Source organism: Mirounga angustirostris, unplaced genomic scaffold (assembly GCF_029215605.1).
Source record: "Mirounga angustirostris isolate CCGP_5_RB_7025 unplaced genomic scaffold, mMirAng1.0.hap1 SCAF_7, whole genome shotgun sequence".
Taxonomy (NCBI): Eukaryota; Metazoa; Chordata; class Mammalia; order Carnivora; family Phocidae; genus Mirounga; species Mirounga angustirostris.
Window position 1 is genome coordinate 27,978,084 of NW_026991715.1, and position 17,741 is coordinate 27,995,824.

Below are 17,741 nucleotides of genomic sequence, written 5' to 3' on the forward strand. Positions count from 1 at the left end.
AAAGACTTGCAGAAGTATGGACATGCTCTGAAGGCGTGAGACCTGATTTAAGTTCCAAAGCAATAACATTAAAAAAAAAAAAAAAAAAAAAGTAACAACAACAATAAAAGCAGTCTCTTTGGCAACAGTTAAGTTCCGCCTTGCAACAAAAGGTTTGGTTTTTCCTCCCCTGTGTACTAACACTTAAAAAAGAGATTTGTGGGGCACCTGGGTGGCTCAGTTGGTTAAGTGACTGCCTTCGGCTCAGGTCATGATCCTGGAGTCCCTGGATCGAGTCCCGCATCGGGCTCCCTGCTCGGCGGGGAGTCTGCTTCTCCCTCTGACCCTCCCCCCTCTCATGTGCTCTCTCTCTCAAATAAATAAATAAAATCTTTAAAAAAAAAAAAAAAGAGATTTGTTAGTGAGCCTAGTGTTAGTGTGTTTCATTTTTTGGTTAAAAATGGGAATTATTTCCTCTGATTTCATGAGCCTGGAAACTCTCCTTGGAAGCACCAAAGTGCCCCTAAAAACACCATGCAGGACGAGGAATCTTCAGAGCCGTCTAGAACTGTAGCCCTAACAGGCTTCCTTCTTCCGTAATTTCACGGTTTGTTTGGAAAACTGCCCAACTATGACACTTATCATCTGGGATAATACAAGCCTGGTGTAGTGAGTGATGGCCAAAAGCAAGCTTGTCTTCACAAACAGTGCAGGAGATACAGGGTGAACTCAAAACCGAGACAGAAAAACAATTTTAAAAGTGCCAACCAGTACACAAATAGGAACACCACGTCACGACGAAACTTTCCAAACACAGAGTCTATAAGAAGTTAAAGTTACACAGAATTCCACCCACTGTCTTGGTATTCTCTGGTGGTATTTGGTGCTGAGAACAAATGCAACTTTAATTTGGCCACAGGCAGAAAGAGATCTGACAATCCTACCTCCCTCTGTCCCCCTTAATTTCGGCAGGAGACACCCTGCTTGGGATGGCAGGAGAGTTGGTATCAAAGCTGCAAAGGTGAGCTGAAGCAATGCTTTTGAGTTCAGTTTTGCTTTCCTCACATGCTAATAATCCCTAAATGATGTTATATTTCATTCCGCATTCACGAGGAATTCCATTGCCATAGCAACCACAATGTGCTACCACAAGTTTTCTTGAAACTGGGGCTTAGAATATCCCCTCTCCTCCCTTGCAGAGCAAGAGGGCTGTGGTCCCCACGCAGAGCTCAGGACAACTCTCCCCACCCCTGCCAAGGGTCCAGGTCCCAGCCACAGAGGGGGCACTCTGAACTGTGGCCCCTAGAATCCACTACCACACCCCTCCTTCTCTCCACACCTGGCCCCATGAGGACTGTGTCCTAATAGTGACTTCTGGGGACAAATGAAACCCGAGAATGGAGTCAGAACTTTTCTTTGTAGAGTCTGGTAGGAAAAGAGAATGGAACACGGGTGAATTTAGAATTACTGTTTGCATGAAAAAAGAAGGTATTTTTCCATTTCCTGTATCAGTAATTCCCTGGAAACAGGGACAAAGGCAACCTGTCATCAGTGGAGCTGAAGAGGGCATTAAATACTGCTATCTTGGGGTGGGGTTGTAGGATATTGTCCTTTACCGCCTCCTTCCTTCTAAGACCTCATTCCCCAGCCCCCTGTCACTGTTTCCTCCTGCTCCCCGTTGGAACCATGGCTCTGGTGCAGGTGGGGAGGTGCCCACCCAAAGCCCCCTCCCTAGGGAGGCCTGCCCTCCATCCCTGCCAAGACCCTGCGGTCAGTGAACAGGGCTTCACTGTTTGCCGGACACTCCAGGTGGGGATGCTGGACGATGGAGGCAGGCGGGCCTTCCTGCTGCCTGGGACTGGAGTTGATTTGAGCAAGAGGCAGTGAAGACTCCTCTGTGGCATCCAGACCCATGGAGCTAGGTTCTGCTGAAAGGGGAGCCCTGGTTCCAGGTAAGCTTCTCCAGGACAGCATGAGGACGTGACCCTCAGCACCTTCCTCCCTGACTCCACCTACGAGCAAGCCAGGTGGGCCCCACACCTGCTGGGCTGGGCCCTTGTTCCTGCCTCTGCCTTCCCCACATGACCTGAGTCTCTCTGCTCTAGGCCTGAGGCCACACTGGATTGAAAGATGACGACAGGGGTCATTAATACACAACACTTGTGATGTGTCTGGCACATGCTACATGATTTCTGTGTAGCCTTTCATTTACTTTCCTCCACAGAGCAGGTGGTACTGCCAATAGCCCCCTTTCACAGCAGAGGAAAAGGCCCAGAGAAGTGGAGTGATGTGCCCAAGGTCACACAGCTGGGAAGTGGCAGAGCCGGGCTGTACTCTTAGGTCTCTCTGGGAGCTGGTGGAGACTGCTGTCCACAGCATGGGCATTCACAAAATCTGTACAAAGCCTCAATGAATCAGAAGGATTTGGTGGATGAATTCAATGAGCATGAAGCAGAACCGAGCCCTCATCTGCGTGCCCCGGCGGCCCCCATCCTCCCCAGCTCTCCCGCATCCTCCCTCACCGAGGCGGCTTTCAGGGTGGTTGTTTTTCCCTTACATGAAATGAAAAATGCTGTTTGAATAACCGATGGTGAGGGAGGCTGGGCACACTCTGATGCAGAAATAAAAACCTTTAGAAAGATGCAATTTGGGGGATATTGGAAACCGGAGAACGGAACATCAGTCTATAAAACTCAACACGGCCAATGACGCTGGAGCAGTTGGTCAAGTGTTTTAGTGCTCACGGGGCCAGGGATCGGCAGGCATGAGGCTGGGCAGGGTTTTCAGACCAGGGACATTTTTTCCTGGACTCACTTTGGCCTCATTTCCATAATGTGCCTCATAATTTCTGAAGCACCTCAGCGTGAACGTCATAAGCACAGCCATGAAAGTGTCCAAGACTATTCCCATCACGGGAGCAGCCCGACCTACCAGAGCCTCGCTCTCTCTTGGACACATCCCCCCCGACTCCCGCTGCCACAGCCCAGACACAGGGTGGGAAAGTGGCCCTTCATGTGGCTGCAGGTGGCACAGGGAGCGGCTGTAGGGGGTCAACAGACCTGTGCTCGGCTGCTGAGAACGCCCTGACATCCTGGTCACACCACCGCAGGCTCGGGGCCTGTTAGGGAAAGACCGGGCCCTGCCCCCTCCACTCCAGGTGCCCAGGCCCAGGTGATTCCGACGCTCCTTTCCCTCACTGTTGCAGGCACTTGATGGTTTCCGTCCCTTCTCTTCCCCTCCCTGTCCTACCCCAAAGGTCTGCCTAGATTCTGCTCCCCAAGGCCCTCCCCCCCTGCAAAGGCAGGGGTTGCTATCTGGCTGAGGTTCCAGCCTTCCTTTACACATTCAACCTGCAGCCTCAGCACCTGGGCCATTTGTCAAAAGAGCATTAGAAGATCCATCCCCAAACCCAAAAGCATAGGGGCAAGGAAGCAACTTCCTACCTTTAAGGAAACAGTCCTTGCTGTGGACAATGACGATCTTCCTCTCCAGCAGGCAGGCAGCTCGGTGGAGCTCACAGTGATTCTCATAAAACCTCCCATCGGAGCCACACACAGGCATGTAGCTGGGCCTGCATGCCTCCAGGCACCGGCATTCGGGCTCCCCTGTCTCTCTGCTGAGCATGCACCTGCTCCCGCGGCTGCAGAACTTCTTCCCACAGGAGGCTGGCAGCCCATCATGGCCAGAAAGTCCTGCCAAACACACAAAACAGAGGGTCAGCTGCAAGCATTTGGTGGTGGGGGTCAAAGGCTTCCTTTGTGGTTCCATTTGCCGATGAAGCCAAGGCCTTGGGATTGGTGTGCCCAAAAGAGTCTTTGCCCTACAATAGGAGGTGGCCATGGGTACCAAAAGCAGCACCCTGCTGTACAGGGTTCAGGTTTTATGGTTGGCTCACACCAAACATCTCAGGCACACCGCCCCCCCCCCCCCAACCTGGGAGGGAAGAGTAACCAGAGGACCACGTGGAAGTAGCACAGTGCCAATGGACCGTGCCAAGTGAGAGGAGGATGGTTTGCCAAAAGGCAAGGCTTGAGCCATGGCTCCCATAACTGCACTGGAGGGACAGACCTGATGGGAGTTGGAGTTTTGTACAGGGGCGGGGTGGGAAAGGTAAGGATGCCAAGGTGTGATTCTAGGAGACATACAGCGCCAAGCTGAGGAAGTGTGGTCAGATATGTTAAGCAGTGGGGAGCAATGGCGGAGGCTAGGGAGTCAGTGTGGAGTAAGAAAGGAGAAAGCGGTACTCTTAAGTGTTCAGGATGGGGGCAGCCACGGCAGGGAGGCTTTTGAGCTTGACGTTGTTCTCTGGGGAGAATGTGGTTCTCCAGGGTACATGCCACCGGCAGTGGGACCAGTTGCCTTTCTCTACTGCCCAGCGCTTTCTAGCATGAAGCAGGAAGCTACAGCCGTGGGAGGAAGGCTGAGACCCTGGGAATAGCTGCTGCCACGATCCTGGGTGTCCCCTGCACCCAACACACGTGCACAATGGTGTGAGGCAGTGGTGTCCAGAGCTCACACTCCCACATGGGCAGGGTGGCCAGGAGAGCATCTTATTGCTGGAAGGGCCCGCTTACATGAAAGGCCCAGGAAGCACCCCAAAACAACATTCCACTCCACCGGAGGAGTCCAGAAAACGCAGTATTAATGGCAGCAAACACAAGTGGAGAATGCGAAAGGGATATCAAAATACAAATAATTAAAACACGAATGCAGATTTTATGGCCACAGAAGTCTTTGCTTTTAAGTTTTAATTATATCTTCTTCACAATACTCAAGCGAGACAGAATGGCCCCGGTGGTCAACACTGAACCTTTGGCCCCAGCTCCGATCCCATGGGATTAAAATGTCTGGGGGGAAAAAACAACCTTCTTTTTCTTGTTTTTGGTTATGCCTGCTTTTCATCATTCTAGATTTGAAAGGAAAAAAATCAGTTATCGATAGATTAACTGCTTGATTCAATAATTCATTTAAATTCTTCCAGCCTTGGCAAGCTAAGAAATATTGACTTTTTCTTGAATCATAATAAACTAGAAGGTCAAACTATTTCTGAGCAGTGTCGAAGTACGGATCCTAATCCTTTAGGAAAGTGGATCCTTTATCCACTTGGCTGATGTTCTGTGTGTCACGGCAGAGGCTCGGCGGCATTCATCAGCTCCGGCACACATCTTCCTGTCAAGGTTGAAAGGTGGAGGGGAGCCGAGGGCTCCTGGCAGTGGGAGGCCCTCGGCTGGAGGCCCTCCACCCACGGTGTTGATGGCTACTTTGCCACAGAGCATGTTTGATTAGCATGACTCTCCTGAGTGGCTGCAAAATGGGTTACCCTAGAAAGCACTGGCAGCTACTAGAAGAAACTAATACAGCTCTAAAAATATCGGCCTTTGTTTCTTTCCCAAGATGGCCAGAACACAAAGCATTGCCGTTGTATCACTGTTTTAATAAACTTCCCGTGTGACAGCAAGGGCGCCCACTCGTCACTGCAGTTTGAAGAGGCAGAGCCAAAGTTTCTGAGTCTCTGGCCTCTCAGTTTCTGCTTCTGGGTAATTGCCCTGGCTATGCTGCCTGCCCAGCCTGTGCTCACTTTCCAGCTGACTCAGCTCCAAGTACTCACCCCGTGGGGTCTAGCTCCTCTCTGAGGTGCTCATTGCCAGTGCAAGTCCGAGCCCGCTGCCTCCTCCTCTGATTTCCCTTCCCAAGAATGTCTGCCCCACCGTCTGGATGAGAGAGACCCTGCAGGTACAGGGCCTCTGTCCTCACACAGTCCTAGACACTCATGCTCTGGGAAACACAGGAAAGCTGGCCTTCTCAACTCTGATTTGGTACCACTGCTCAAACTTCAGGTTAGAGGTGGAGATGGGAAGGGTAGTGGGGGCCCCATGCCCCCATGGGGGGACCTTTTGAGGGGTACCTCTCCCCTTGCCTCCTCTGTCAGAGGGCAGGAGGGAAGCTGGAAGGATGGAGGCACAAACGGGAGACAAAGGTCGATGGAGGTGGGCCTTGTGGGGTAAAGGAGACTGGAATCTGGAGTGGCAGAGTAGGAAGAGACTTCAGAGACCACCTAACTCAGCCTAGGCAGTTAAAGTCAAGCCTGCTCGCAATGGATGGCAGGGCAGAGGGTGGGGGCAGAACCCCTTCCATCTGACCCTTTCTCCTCTCAAGCACCAGCAGGCCCCGATCACAGTGAGTGCTTCCAAAGACCAGCACTGGACACCAGGCCTCCAGTTCCCACGTATGAGCAGCTCACAGGCGTGACTGAGGCCTCCCCCATAGGCTGTGCTCTGAGGAGTCAGTGTTAAGAAAACACTTGGGCCAACCTGTGCTCACAGAAGTTGTCAAGAACACTCAGGTTCTCTCTGACATGGAAATGGGCTGTTGGCAAATATTTGATTCCTAATTATTTGCAATTAAGACAAAAGTACCTGAGCAGCTATGCATCTGCTTTTCCCAGCCTGTGCCCAGCAGGCCCGGGGACAAGCTGAGAACGTCCTACACAGGGGTGGGCCTGGAATCCCATCCTTGGCCACAGAGACATGGACCAAGCGGCAGGTTCCTCGCTAAACAAGCCCCTCGTCACTACTTCCTCCTTGTTACTAAAACAGAATGAATTCCCTAGGCCTAGCAGGATGATGATAAAACAGTAATGGGAAAGGTAACCAAGTGAGACCACCAGCAACTGTCTACAGTATTTATGAGGACGACCATGATGCATGAAAAAGATATAATGTGCTTAATTTATGGTCATAAAGAAAGTCGTTTACCCAGGTTAGAAACTGATCATCTTACCAAATAAGCGGCTTTTCAACACTAATTAAATTTACTGAACACAGTCAGAAATGGGAATTGTTACATGAGAGTTATGGTGCCAGAGAAACAAGTCCATTTGTACCAGTTAGTGCTAGAGATCCTCTCTGTGACTCAGATCAGGATTCTCGATTTGAACTCCCAGACCTGGGCTGCCATCGCCTCCCAGCGAAGGGGAAGTGGCCCAGCTTAGCGACAGTGGGAGCTGAGCCCACAGGACTCTGTCGAGGGATCAGACAGAAGAGGCAGGTCCTTCTTTGTTCCCCCATTGCAGGGGGTCCACTTTCTCACCACTGACCATACCACGTGGCAGTTTCCAAACCCCAACTCAGTCTCTATAACTGGTGCCCTGGTGCAAAGTACATCAGTGAGCACTTCCCTCGGGGGGATGGTGCCAAGTGGCACATGAGGGGAAGCATGCTAGTTTTCTACTGAGGGATGCTAACTGCTGCAGGCAGCACTCCCGACTGAGACCTTGTCCCTGGCTTGACCACTGAGGAGAGCCCCCTTCTCATGCTGCCATCTCAGGAGGTCCCTACTCCTTGTCCAGCATAGGACTAGGGCTGAAATCCTTATGACCTCATCCCACCCCACCATGAAACCACACTGAGGTGATGGCTTGGCTCTGAGGCGACCGCCCACTCTGCGGGGCCCAGAGCAGGCCAAGAAGAGTAGGCCGTGGCCAGAGAAAGCATGGACAGCACCAAACCCCAGGCGCCCTGCGCTGACAGCCTGCTGGGAACCTGCCGTGAGCCCCAGGCCAGCACAGCGGCGGTCTCCAGCCTTGGTGGCCAGAAGGTCCCTGTACAGGAACTGAGTGCCCACCTGTCAGCAGATACTGCCCTTTACAGATGGATTCAATGCTTTATATACTGAGCAAAAATACCTACCCACCAGGGAACTACAGCACATAGCCTGGGTCATGGTCAGGTTTTTTTTTTTTTTTTTTTTAAAGATTTTATTTATTTATTTGAGAGAGAATGAGATAGAGAGAGAGAGCATGAGAGGGGGGAGGGTCAATGGGAGAAGCAGACTCCCTGCTGAGCAAGGAGCCCAATGTGGGACTTGATCCTGGGACTCCAGGATCATGACCTGAGCCGAAGGCAGTCACTTAACCAACTGAGCCACCCAGGCGCCCCATGGTCAGGTTTTTTTAAGGACCTAGAGCTGAGGACTTGCCTTTGGGAGCCTGCTGTGCATACAGAGGTGTTGGATAGGTGGATGTGCCGTCCAGGAGCTGCAGTTCCTGGTCCCAGGACTCCCCACCCTGAACCTTCCAAGAAAACGTATCCTCTCAGACACGCCCAAGGTGGACGGGAGACAGTGTCTGGTGAACTTTGATTCGCTCATGACAGAGACCATGCAAGTGCCTTGTATGTAGCTGCAGAACTTGAGTTTGTGCAAGAGCCCACAGAGACCCAGCTCCCCCGCCCGTGCCGCACACAGGCAGTAACAGTGGGGTGCTTCACCTACACAGCCATGGAATAGTCCAGGAGCACCTCCTCTGTGCCGGACCCATTCCAAGTGCTGGGGACACAAGGCCCACCAGGATACTGTCCTCAGGGCAGGATGCTACAGTGGAGGGAGACACACAGGAGAGTGAACACAAACAACAAACAAATGTGGGTTGTAGTCAATCCTGGGAAGGAAACAGACCGGTTGCCGCGGTGGGCCAACTCTCTTGGAGTCAGAGAAGCCTTGTTGAGGAGGTGAGATTTGACCTGAGGCCTGATGGAGAGGGGGCAGAGCCTTGCACCGGGGCTGGGGAGCAGCCTGGGGGCTCACAGGAAGAAGCCCAGCTCACAAAGCCCTGCTCCGAGACAAACCTTGCCAGGCAGATGCAGGCTGCCGGCAGCCATGACTGCAGACGCCAAATTGCCGCTTTGCCCCACTGTACCCTTGGGAAAGTGGGGTGCCTCTGGTTCTCTGGAGGTGTTTGTCAGCCCCTGAGTACTGAGCGTTGAAAGGAGGTCTAATCGCCCTGATGTTCAGCACCCTGGCTCCCTTCCTGGCTGAAAGGGGCTCCTCCTCAAGCACTCCCACAGGCCAGAAGGTTCTTGGCACCTTCCAGGCTGCTGGTGGGGAAGGTAGCAGCCCTCCTGGGCTCTCACCATGAGTCACCTTGGTGGGAACCAACACAGCCACTGGGTGCCCTGGGGGCTGGGGCTGCGCACTAACTTCAGCTCTGCCCTGGAAAGTCTCATTCAGGGAGGGATGGGAAGAGAATCTGTAGCTACCCCTAGGGAGATGCGCATTCCAGCACCCAGCCACAGAGGGCAGTGTGTAGAGTAACCACGATTTACTCAATGCGTGCCGTGCCTCACACTCAGAACACGTGAGCTCGTCTCATTCTCCTTTAATCCTTACAACAGCCCTATGAAGCAGATGCACACACAGGCCTCACCTTGAATGTGTCTGTGGCATACATACGTGCCCATTCTACAGATTAGGAAATACGAGTCAAGAGGTGATTTGCCTGCGCTCAGATAACAAGTAGGTGGGAGGCAGCACAGCCTAGATTTCAACCAATCTCACCCAAATCCTTTAGACATGGGACAATCTCAACCAGGGATATGCTCCTGCCTCAAGGAACTCATGCCGGGAGGGTCCACACAACCACAGTGTGAGCTTCTCCAACATCAGGATACCTCCAAACATCAGCACGCCTGGCCTACAGGATCTCTGCTGCACACACACCAAAAGCATGCAGCTCGGAAGCCCAGTTAGCACGTTCTCTATGGGCTGGAGGTCCACAGTGCTATGTGAGGAAGCCCTACTGGGGTCTCAGAGCATCACAGACCCAAACCCACTCCTTACCATGCATGGACCCCTGGCCAGAGGCCCCCTCCCTCTAATGGGATGCCCCTCAGCTTTAGCACCTTCCTGCCCTCCTTCTCTGGCTTTTTTTCCCCAGAAATGGTCCAGGTGACTGCTGGGCAGATGTGATTTCCTTCAGTGACCCCAGAGCGGACCCTACGCCGAGGCAATTGTGTGCTTCGTAAAAGCAGAATTTTGACGAACTCTGAAAGACATGCCCAAATTTTCTAGGTCTGAATGCTTAACAGAAATATCTGGTTACCCATTGCTGGAAGCTAATGTAACTTGTCATGTGTATTGCTGAGAGATTATAACCGAGGTCCAACAAACTGGCTTCAACCATAAACCATTTGGAAAGAGCCTAAATGTCCATTGACAGATGAATGGATAAAGAAGATGTGGTGTGTATATATATCCACACACACACACACACACACACACAGTGGACTATGAGCCATCAGAAAGAATGAACTCCATTTGCAACAATGTGGACGGAACTAGAGGGTATTATGCTAAGCAAAATAAGAAAGGCAAATATCATTGTGTGGAATTTAAGAAACAAAACGGAAGAACACAGGGGAAGGGAGGGAAAAATAAAACAAGATGAAATCAGAGAGGGAGCCAAACCATAAGAGACTCTTAACCCTAGGAAACAAACTGAGGGTTGCTGGAGGGGAGCGGGGATGGGCGGATGGGGTAACTGGGTGACGGGCATTAAGGAGGGCATGTGATGTAATGAGCCCTGGGTGTTATATGCAACTACTGAATCATTAAATTCTGCCCCTGAAACTAATAATAAAGTATATGTTAATTAAATTGAATTTAAATAAAAAATTTAATTAAAAAAAAAGAACCATTACATCAAAGTCAGAAATGCCTGGAACAAGGGCTGGCACAACAAGCTGGCTCTTTCTGGCCAAGGAGCCAGGATGTAACAGACCGCTCGTTGTCACATATGCCCTGATGTCCCTGGAAGGGCTTTTGGAGGTGCCCATCTCCAGCCACAGATGAACCCAATGCCAAAGCGTACTTTCCAAAAACTTAAAAGCGTGCCTCTCATGAGAATATAAAGTGAGCATGAGGTGAAGATTTATTTAACTCATTAACAAGGGGACCCACGGGAGTGAGAAGCTGGTTCAGGGGTACATGGGCGTTGGAGACAGAAGGTGGACTGAGCGGGCAGGGCGAGGCACACAGCTGGTGAAGGACATACAGGACAAGAAGACACAACCTTGCCGGCTATTTTTTTTCCACCAGGCGGAAACAGTTTGCATCTTTACTGGAAACAAATCTATGAGTTAGCGGGTAACTACATAGTAAGGGCCTTCAGTTAGCAGTGCATGGTGCGATACACAGAGAGGCAACCTCTGGCCCAGAGCATAAACGACCCTGGGCGAGCCTGTTAAACACTGTGCCAATATGACCTTGGAGGACATGTCACCTGCCCTTTGCCTTATTCCCAAGTTTTGGGTATCTTCCCCAATACCACTGAGTGCCTACCGTGACAGGTGTCATTTGAAAAGGCTGCCACTTGTTTCACTTTTTCCCCCTACCCTGGACACCTCCTGTCCTTGGAGCTTCCAACCTCGCAGAGGGACCCCAGGAGGGAGGACACAAAGCTTCGCTCACGTGGGAAGGAAACTGTCACATGGCAAAGGGCCCCTGGTGGAGCAGAGCACGAGCGAGCTGGGGCAGGCCTGCGTCACCAGACGCAGGTCAGCCCTGACCTGGCCCTGTGCTCCGACCCTACCAAGTCGGAGGCCCGCCAGTCTCCTACTCCCTTTTCCTTCTAATGTAAAAATGAAGATAACAACAGTTGGCTGCTTACAGGATTGTTCTGAGGACTAAATGACATAATTCACAGAGGCTGGCACATAGTAAGCGCTCAATTCAGACCCTCAGTTAGTGACAGGTTCAAGAGGACTGAAGCTATGAAGCCATGTGCTTTTACTGACGCAAGTGGGGACATGAGTGTGGGCTGGTGACCATCTTCAGGAGACCTGCCTTCACAAAAAGGTGAGCCTATTTACACGGAATCTATAAACTGTACCAACTGGTTTCAAAAGGCGGGCTTGAAATAGCAAGCTTCAAAATGTCTCAATGGCGTGCTTCCCTTTGCGATTCTCCTTGAGCTGGGGATTGGATTGACCCGCGTAAACTCTGCCCAGCCTCTGAGGTGAGGGAGCCTGAAACCACCCATTCTCAGGGCCCAGGACTGAACTGCAGCTCAAACTCTGCAGGCTGCACTCAACAGCTCAGGGCCTCCGACCCGCCAGGCGAGCCTGGAGCTCAGGTTCAAAGGCAGCCCGCAGCCTGGGCCCTGGTGCCTGCAGAGGCGTCAGACCCGCTTACCACGGGCAGGTCCTGGCGTCTCTTCCTTCTGGGAGCCCTTTGTGCTATCCTGCTGCCTCACTCTCTGCTTTGTGTGACAGCAGTGAACTGGCCTGACTCACCATTGCTAGAGCTTTCTCCCCGAGGCTTCCCATAGGCATATTCCATTTAAGACGGGCTCCCAGGCTGCTGGCCAGCACTCAGCACTTCTCTCAGTATAAGAATAGCAGGTCAGACAGAATAGCGGGTCCTGAGGCAGGACTCTGAGCTGCCGGAATTCAGGGTCACTGAGAGCTTCGGGGCGGGGGATGGGGGTGTCTCTGGTTTTGGGGCAATGGCCAGGTTCTACTTCTTATGTTCAGAGTCGGGCATTGGGCTTGACATGGAGCGGCTGCAGGAAATGCCAGGGGGAAAAAGACTGGATCTGATTAAGAGACTGCAGACACCCAAAATTGCTGGCTAGAGATGTGAGTTACCAGAAATCAGAGGTTTTAAGGAAGGCGGCACAGTGACATGGTGAGTAGCGGGCAGAGTGGACAGTGTGGAAAGCTCGGGGTGAGAGTCTGAGACCTGGGTTCCAACACAGCAAGTCTCCTTCCTGTGTGAGCCTCCCCAGTTTCCTGAACAGGAGCATGAGGGACTTCTGCAGAGATCCGACGAGACATGAGAAACAGCCTCGCACCTGTGAACTTAGGGGTATAAAAGCCCATGTCCCAACTTGCATGTCTCTGGCTATAATAAAACTACAAGAATCTCTTCTTTTTTCTCTTTGCCTCTGTTTGCCTTATCAAGCTATCTCAGCTGGCTTGGGAAGGGCTATTTCCGAGACCTTCTAAAAAAGAAAAGCTGCATGAAAATGTGAAATACAATGGGATTTTTGCCCTTGGGAGAGTTTCTTTTGCAAAATGGTTTTGTTTTAGAGCACTTCCCCCAAATATATTCCTGTCCCCAAGTTCCCGTTCTTTGCCTAAAGCCTCTTCAGCTTGCATCTGTCTTATTCTCTGTCACCAGACCCCTTATTCTTCCTCGTGGTACCAAGCCCTCCTGTCACTTTCTCTGGCTCCTCGGGGCTCCCTGCATCTTCGAGCTGAGGGGGCCAGATGTTGCCGTTCTTGATGGGTCTCTCTACTCTCTCGCTGATACCTCATTATGCGGATTCTTTCCTGCTTCTCCACCAACTAATGATTCAAGGCCATGACACCACGAGCTGCTTCCAATTATTTCAAGGATTATTGTGGAGACACTCAGCATGAAGCACCGTGGTGCTCCCCAACATTTATATTCCAGACTTACGAGCATGGAGGGGATGCTACATTCTTCTAGGGCCCTTTACCTGCTGTACAAGAGCTGCCCCTGGGTCAACCCTTGGCCTTGTAGATCACTTATCACAGATATGTTCACAACCAGAGAGAATAACATGCTCATCTCCTTGATTATTCTGCTACTTATTTTTTAAAAATGGAGCTCGATTAAAAGATCTAATATTAGCACAGAAAAATTTAATATTTTCTAATGGGAAGGGTGTCAATTTCTCTTCTCAAAGATCTGTCCTTTTCTCTCAATGGGATTAGCAGCCATAATATCAAAACAAAGCTTAGTAACTGGATCAAAAATATAGTATCTTTTCTTCTCTTGTCAGCTCCCACCGTCTGGCTTGTCTGAGCCGAGCAGCTGCTGAGGCCTCTGACAGGTAGGCACAGAGGCTCATGGGAGGCTGGCTTTCCTGGCTGAATGAGTGGACTGTCTGCTCTATCCCTGAGACTGGGAGAGCACATGTTGACCAGAGAGTAGGAGGCTTCCTCCAGCTTTCCACAGGAGCCCTACAACCTGTCTACTCCCCCATGGAGACCCCCAGGGTTGGCCAACCCCACCTCAGCCACTGTTTATGGGACCACTACTGCCTGAAGGTCCTTCAGTGTGTGAACTTGAGGCCCAGTGAGTAGGTGGAGGGAAATAGCCATTTACAGGAGGGGGCTCAGCCTCCAGAGAGAAGAAGCATGACCAGGACCAGAACAGCCAGAGGAAGGGGATGACAATTCAGGACAGACAGCACAGTACTGGAACTCTGGGAGAACTATGGGAGAACTATGATTTTTGAGCCAAAAAGAAAATCAGAGGAATTTAAGGACAGAATGGTCACTGTCGAGACTCAAATTACTGGCCTCCATGATCAAGTACAGGACATATCTCAAAGCCCAGAGCAAAAATATAAATAAAAGGAGGCGCCTGGGTAGCTCAGTCAGTTAAGTGTCCGACTCTGGATTTCGGCTGAGGTCGTGATCTCAGGGCTGTGAGATGGAGCCACTTGTCAGGCTCTGTGCGGGGTATGGGGCCTGCTTGAGGTTCTCTCTCTAAAAAAAAAAAGAAAAGAAAAGAAATAAAATGTCCTAAGCTATGGTAGTCATTCCAAATAAAAACTCTAAGGAAAAAGAAATGGAGGAAAACTTAAACATGGCATCTTAAATGGCCAACCACTGTTTCAGTTAAAATCAGGAGCCAGGCAGGGACACCTGTCATCACCATTTTTATTCAAAAAGGAAGTATAATAAGACAAGAGAATGAAATAATCAGTAAAAATTTGGAAAAGGCAACTGACAACTATATCTTTTTGCTGACTGTGTATCCGTATACTTAAAAAACAAAGAGACTCCAGGGACAATATTAAAATTGCAAGAGAATTATGATGAGGTGGTTGAACAGATGAAAAATATGCCAAAATTAATCATTCTTCTCTTCATTAGCAATAAATAATTAGAAATGGTAAAGGGAAAAAGAGTCCACTCATAATAATGGTAAAACCCAGAAAATATTTATGAATAAATTTAATAAGAAAGCCATAGGACCAACACAAAATGACCATAAAATCTTACTGAAGGTCATAAAATAAGATTTGAACAAATGCAAAGGCATTTCTTACTCTTGGGTGGAAAGACATTACCATAAATTTACAAATTTAATGCAATCCTTTTGGAATTGGGTGAAATAATCTTAAGGCGTTCTTTTGGAAGAGTAAGTGCCCCCAGATAACCAAGGAAAATAATAAAAAGAAGAGGGAAGGGATTTGTGCCTTAATCTCTACTATGGGAACACCCAACCACAAAGCTGCCACTGCTGTGATCACAACAGTGATTCTGGCCGAGGAGAGACACATCACGGACAGCAGACGGGGCAATAAAATAGGAGACGGGACCAGACAGTCATCCCAGGGGATATACGTGAAAATCCAGTGTCTGACCAGAGTGACCACTGCACCGGGGAAAGGGCAGGCATCTGACAAATGATGCTGGGGTGGCCAGCTCTCCACCTGGAGAAAAGGCACACCGGAACCCTGTCTCACACCACATAAAGGTCAAATTAAGAAAAAAAAAATTCAAATAACTGTAAATGGTTAAATTATTCTTATTAAATAATGACTGTGAAAGGATGTTCAGACACTTTGTGGACAGCGTAAGGACTGCCATATGGGGAGGGATTATGTATGCATCAACCCATTTCGAGAAAAAGAACGGTGTTCTCAGTTTCGAATTTCCCCACATCGCCCTCATTTCTACTCAGAGGTAAACATCATCCTCAATTTCGTGTTTATTCTTGCTTCGCTTTTGCTCTGCCGTTCGATCTCACTCTTTGTATTTCTATGAGATATACTGCTTGTTCTACATGTTTCTGAATTTTATATAAGTGAATCAATCATACTGTATTTATTTATCTGAGACTTCATTCCTCTGCTCTGACACTGTGTGGCTTCGTGCACCTCATATGTTTGCAATTCATTCATTTTCTCTTACAGTGTCCACTGTATGCACATCTCATTACTCGAGATACTCTAATTAGGTTGTTTATTGCCTTTTTCTACGTTCCTCTTTCTTTTGTTTCCTTATTTCACCTTTCATTTTTTTTCTTCTACTCAAATTAAATACCCTCCATATAAAGAACCTTAGAACATATAAACGCCAAACGCTCCTTTCATGAGCTAAATACAAGAGCACCTTAATTCATTATTTTTCTTAATTCCTTTTTATGCCTCACATTTTCTGTTATGTGTGTCTAAAATATCCACGGTATCCTCATTTTAAAAGAATAATTCATGCTGTGTAATTAATTCTACGTTTAGCAATTTTTCCTCTCAATTCAATAAACATTTTATTTCCCTGCTTTTGGGCTTCTGTTGTTCTTGAGATGTCAGCTGACAACCTTTTTATTCCCATGTAGGTAATTTTAGGATTCTTTGGTTTTCTGCAGCTTCTCTGTGATGTAAGCATGCACGTTAGTCTGCATTTATTCTGCTTGTCATTCCTTGGGTTTCCTGGAAGTGAGGATTCCTGTGTTTCAGCGGTTTGTGAAAACTCACAGACATCTTCCTTTAAATATTATCTCTGCTCCATTGCTTCTCTCCTTTTTCTTCTCTTCAGGGATTCTGATGAGAACTGTGTTGCAAGTTCTCTCTCCTTCTGTCTCAACCTCTCCTATCTTGTTCACATTTCCCATGTGTTGTTTTCCGGTGCCGCACTGTGTGTAATTTTTCTAAATTCATCTTCCAGCTCCCGAATTTCCTCTTTAGCTTTTTCTAATCTACTCTTACCCTCTCCCACGGAGTCCTTAACTTTGAAATTTTTATTTCCAGAGGTTTTATTTCATCTTGCACAGGAGTGATTGGTTATTTGTATATAGCCTCTTCATTTTTAACCCCATTTTCAATCTCTCATTTCTAAACGCAATTCACCACTAAAGGGAAGCAAGGCTCTTTTGTTTGTGCCAGGAAATGGGCAGGCAAAGTCTAAGAAGAGCCCCAAATGTCTTTTTGTGCCAGAAAGTAGGAAAGCACTTAAAAAATCATGAGGCATATCAAAAGACAGAGAAGCCAGTTCGAAGAAGCTCTCACTGGCAAAATCTATAACATTCTGAGCCTGAAAATAAATAATGATAGTAACAGACTATCCTATCGAATAAAAAGAAATTCACACTTATTTTTAAGAAGTAAGCAAATGGGGAAAAGAGAAAATTCTTTCTTATAGAATTTCAATTAATAAATGCAGAAGAAATGATAAAACAAGAAAGTTTTCATTTAGGACAAAAAAAATCAATAAATGCTAAAACTAGTGGGTGATGGGGGAGTAACAGGATATTTACAGTTTAAAATATCTCATTACAAAACATTTATTATTTTCAAAGGAAAAACAGAGCAACTCTACAGTGGAGAAAGCTGGGAGATATTACCTCATTTGAGTGATCCAAGTTAACATTAGCAATGATGGGACAAGTTGCCATCTATTCCTACTTGATGGGGTACAGGGGAAGAACTCAGCAGATCCTCAGTTATATTGTTGCCTCAAATTTCTAACTTTGATGTACTCCCGAGAAAACATCAGACAAAATCAAATTGAGGGACATTATTAAAATGACTGGTCTATAATCTTTAAAAACGTTAAAGATATGAAGAGCAAGGAAGGCCTGAAGAACTGTTCTGAATTGAAGCAAGCAGGCTGATAGAAAACAGCCAAGTGTCATGAGCAATCTGGTTTGAATCCCCTTACTGAAAAAAAAAAAAAAAAACATGATTAGGATAGTTGGCAAAATGCGAATGGGCTCTTTGGGTGAAGGATATATGAGAATTCTTTGTACTATCTCTGCAATTTTCTAGTAATATGGGAAATATTGGGGAAAAAAGTAGGGCATCTAAAATTTCATACACAGAATTCAACTTCTGTTTAGGATAGAGAAGTTTGCAGAAGATTGTTGTTCCCATTATAACAACCAGGAAACACCAGATGAACTAAAATTCGTACCTTTATTGAAGTCATGGGACAGTAAGGAAGGAA

At 48.4% G+C, this 17,741-nt stretch overlaps 1 protein-coding gene across 1 annotated transcript in view; it reads right to left on the reverse strand.

Moving 5' to 3' along the window:
- FSTL4 (follistatin like 4) overlaps positions 1–17,741 on the reverse strand; it is a 382,903-nt gene that overhangs the window by 195,363 nt on the left and 169,799 nt on the right. Inside the window, exon 3 of the mRNA XM_045892606.1 lies at positions 3,423–3,671. Within this exon, the coding sequence (XP_045748562.1) occupies positions 3,423–3,671 (249 nt within the window). The remainder of the gene's footprint in view (positions 1–3,422; positions 3,672–17,741) is intronic.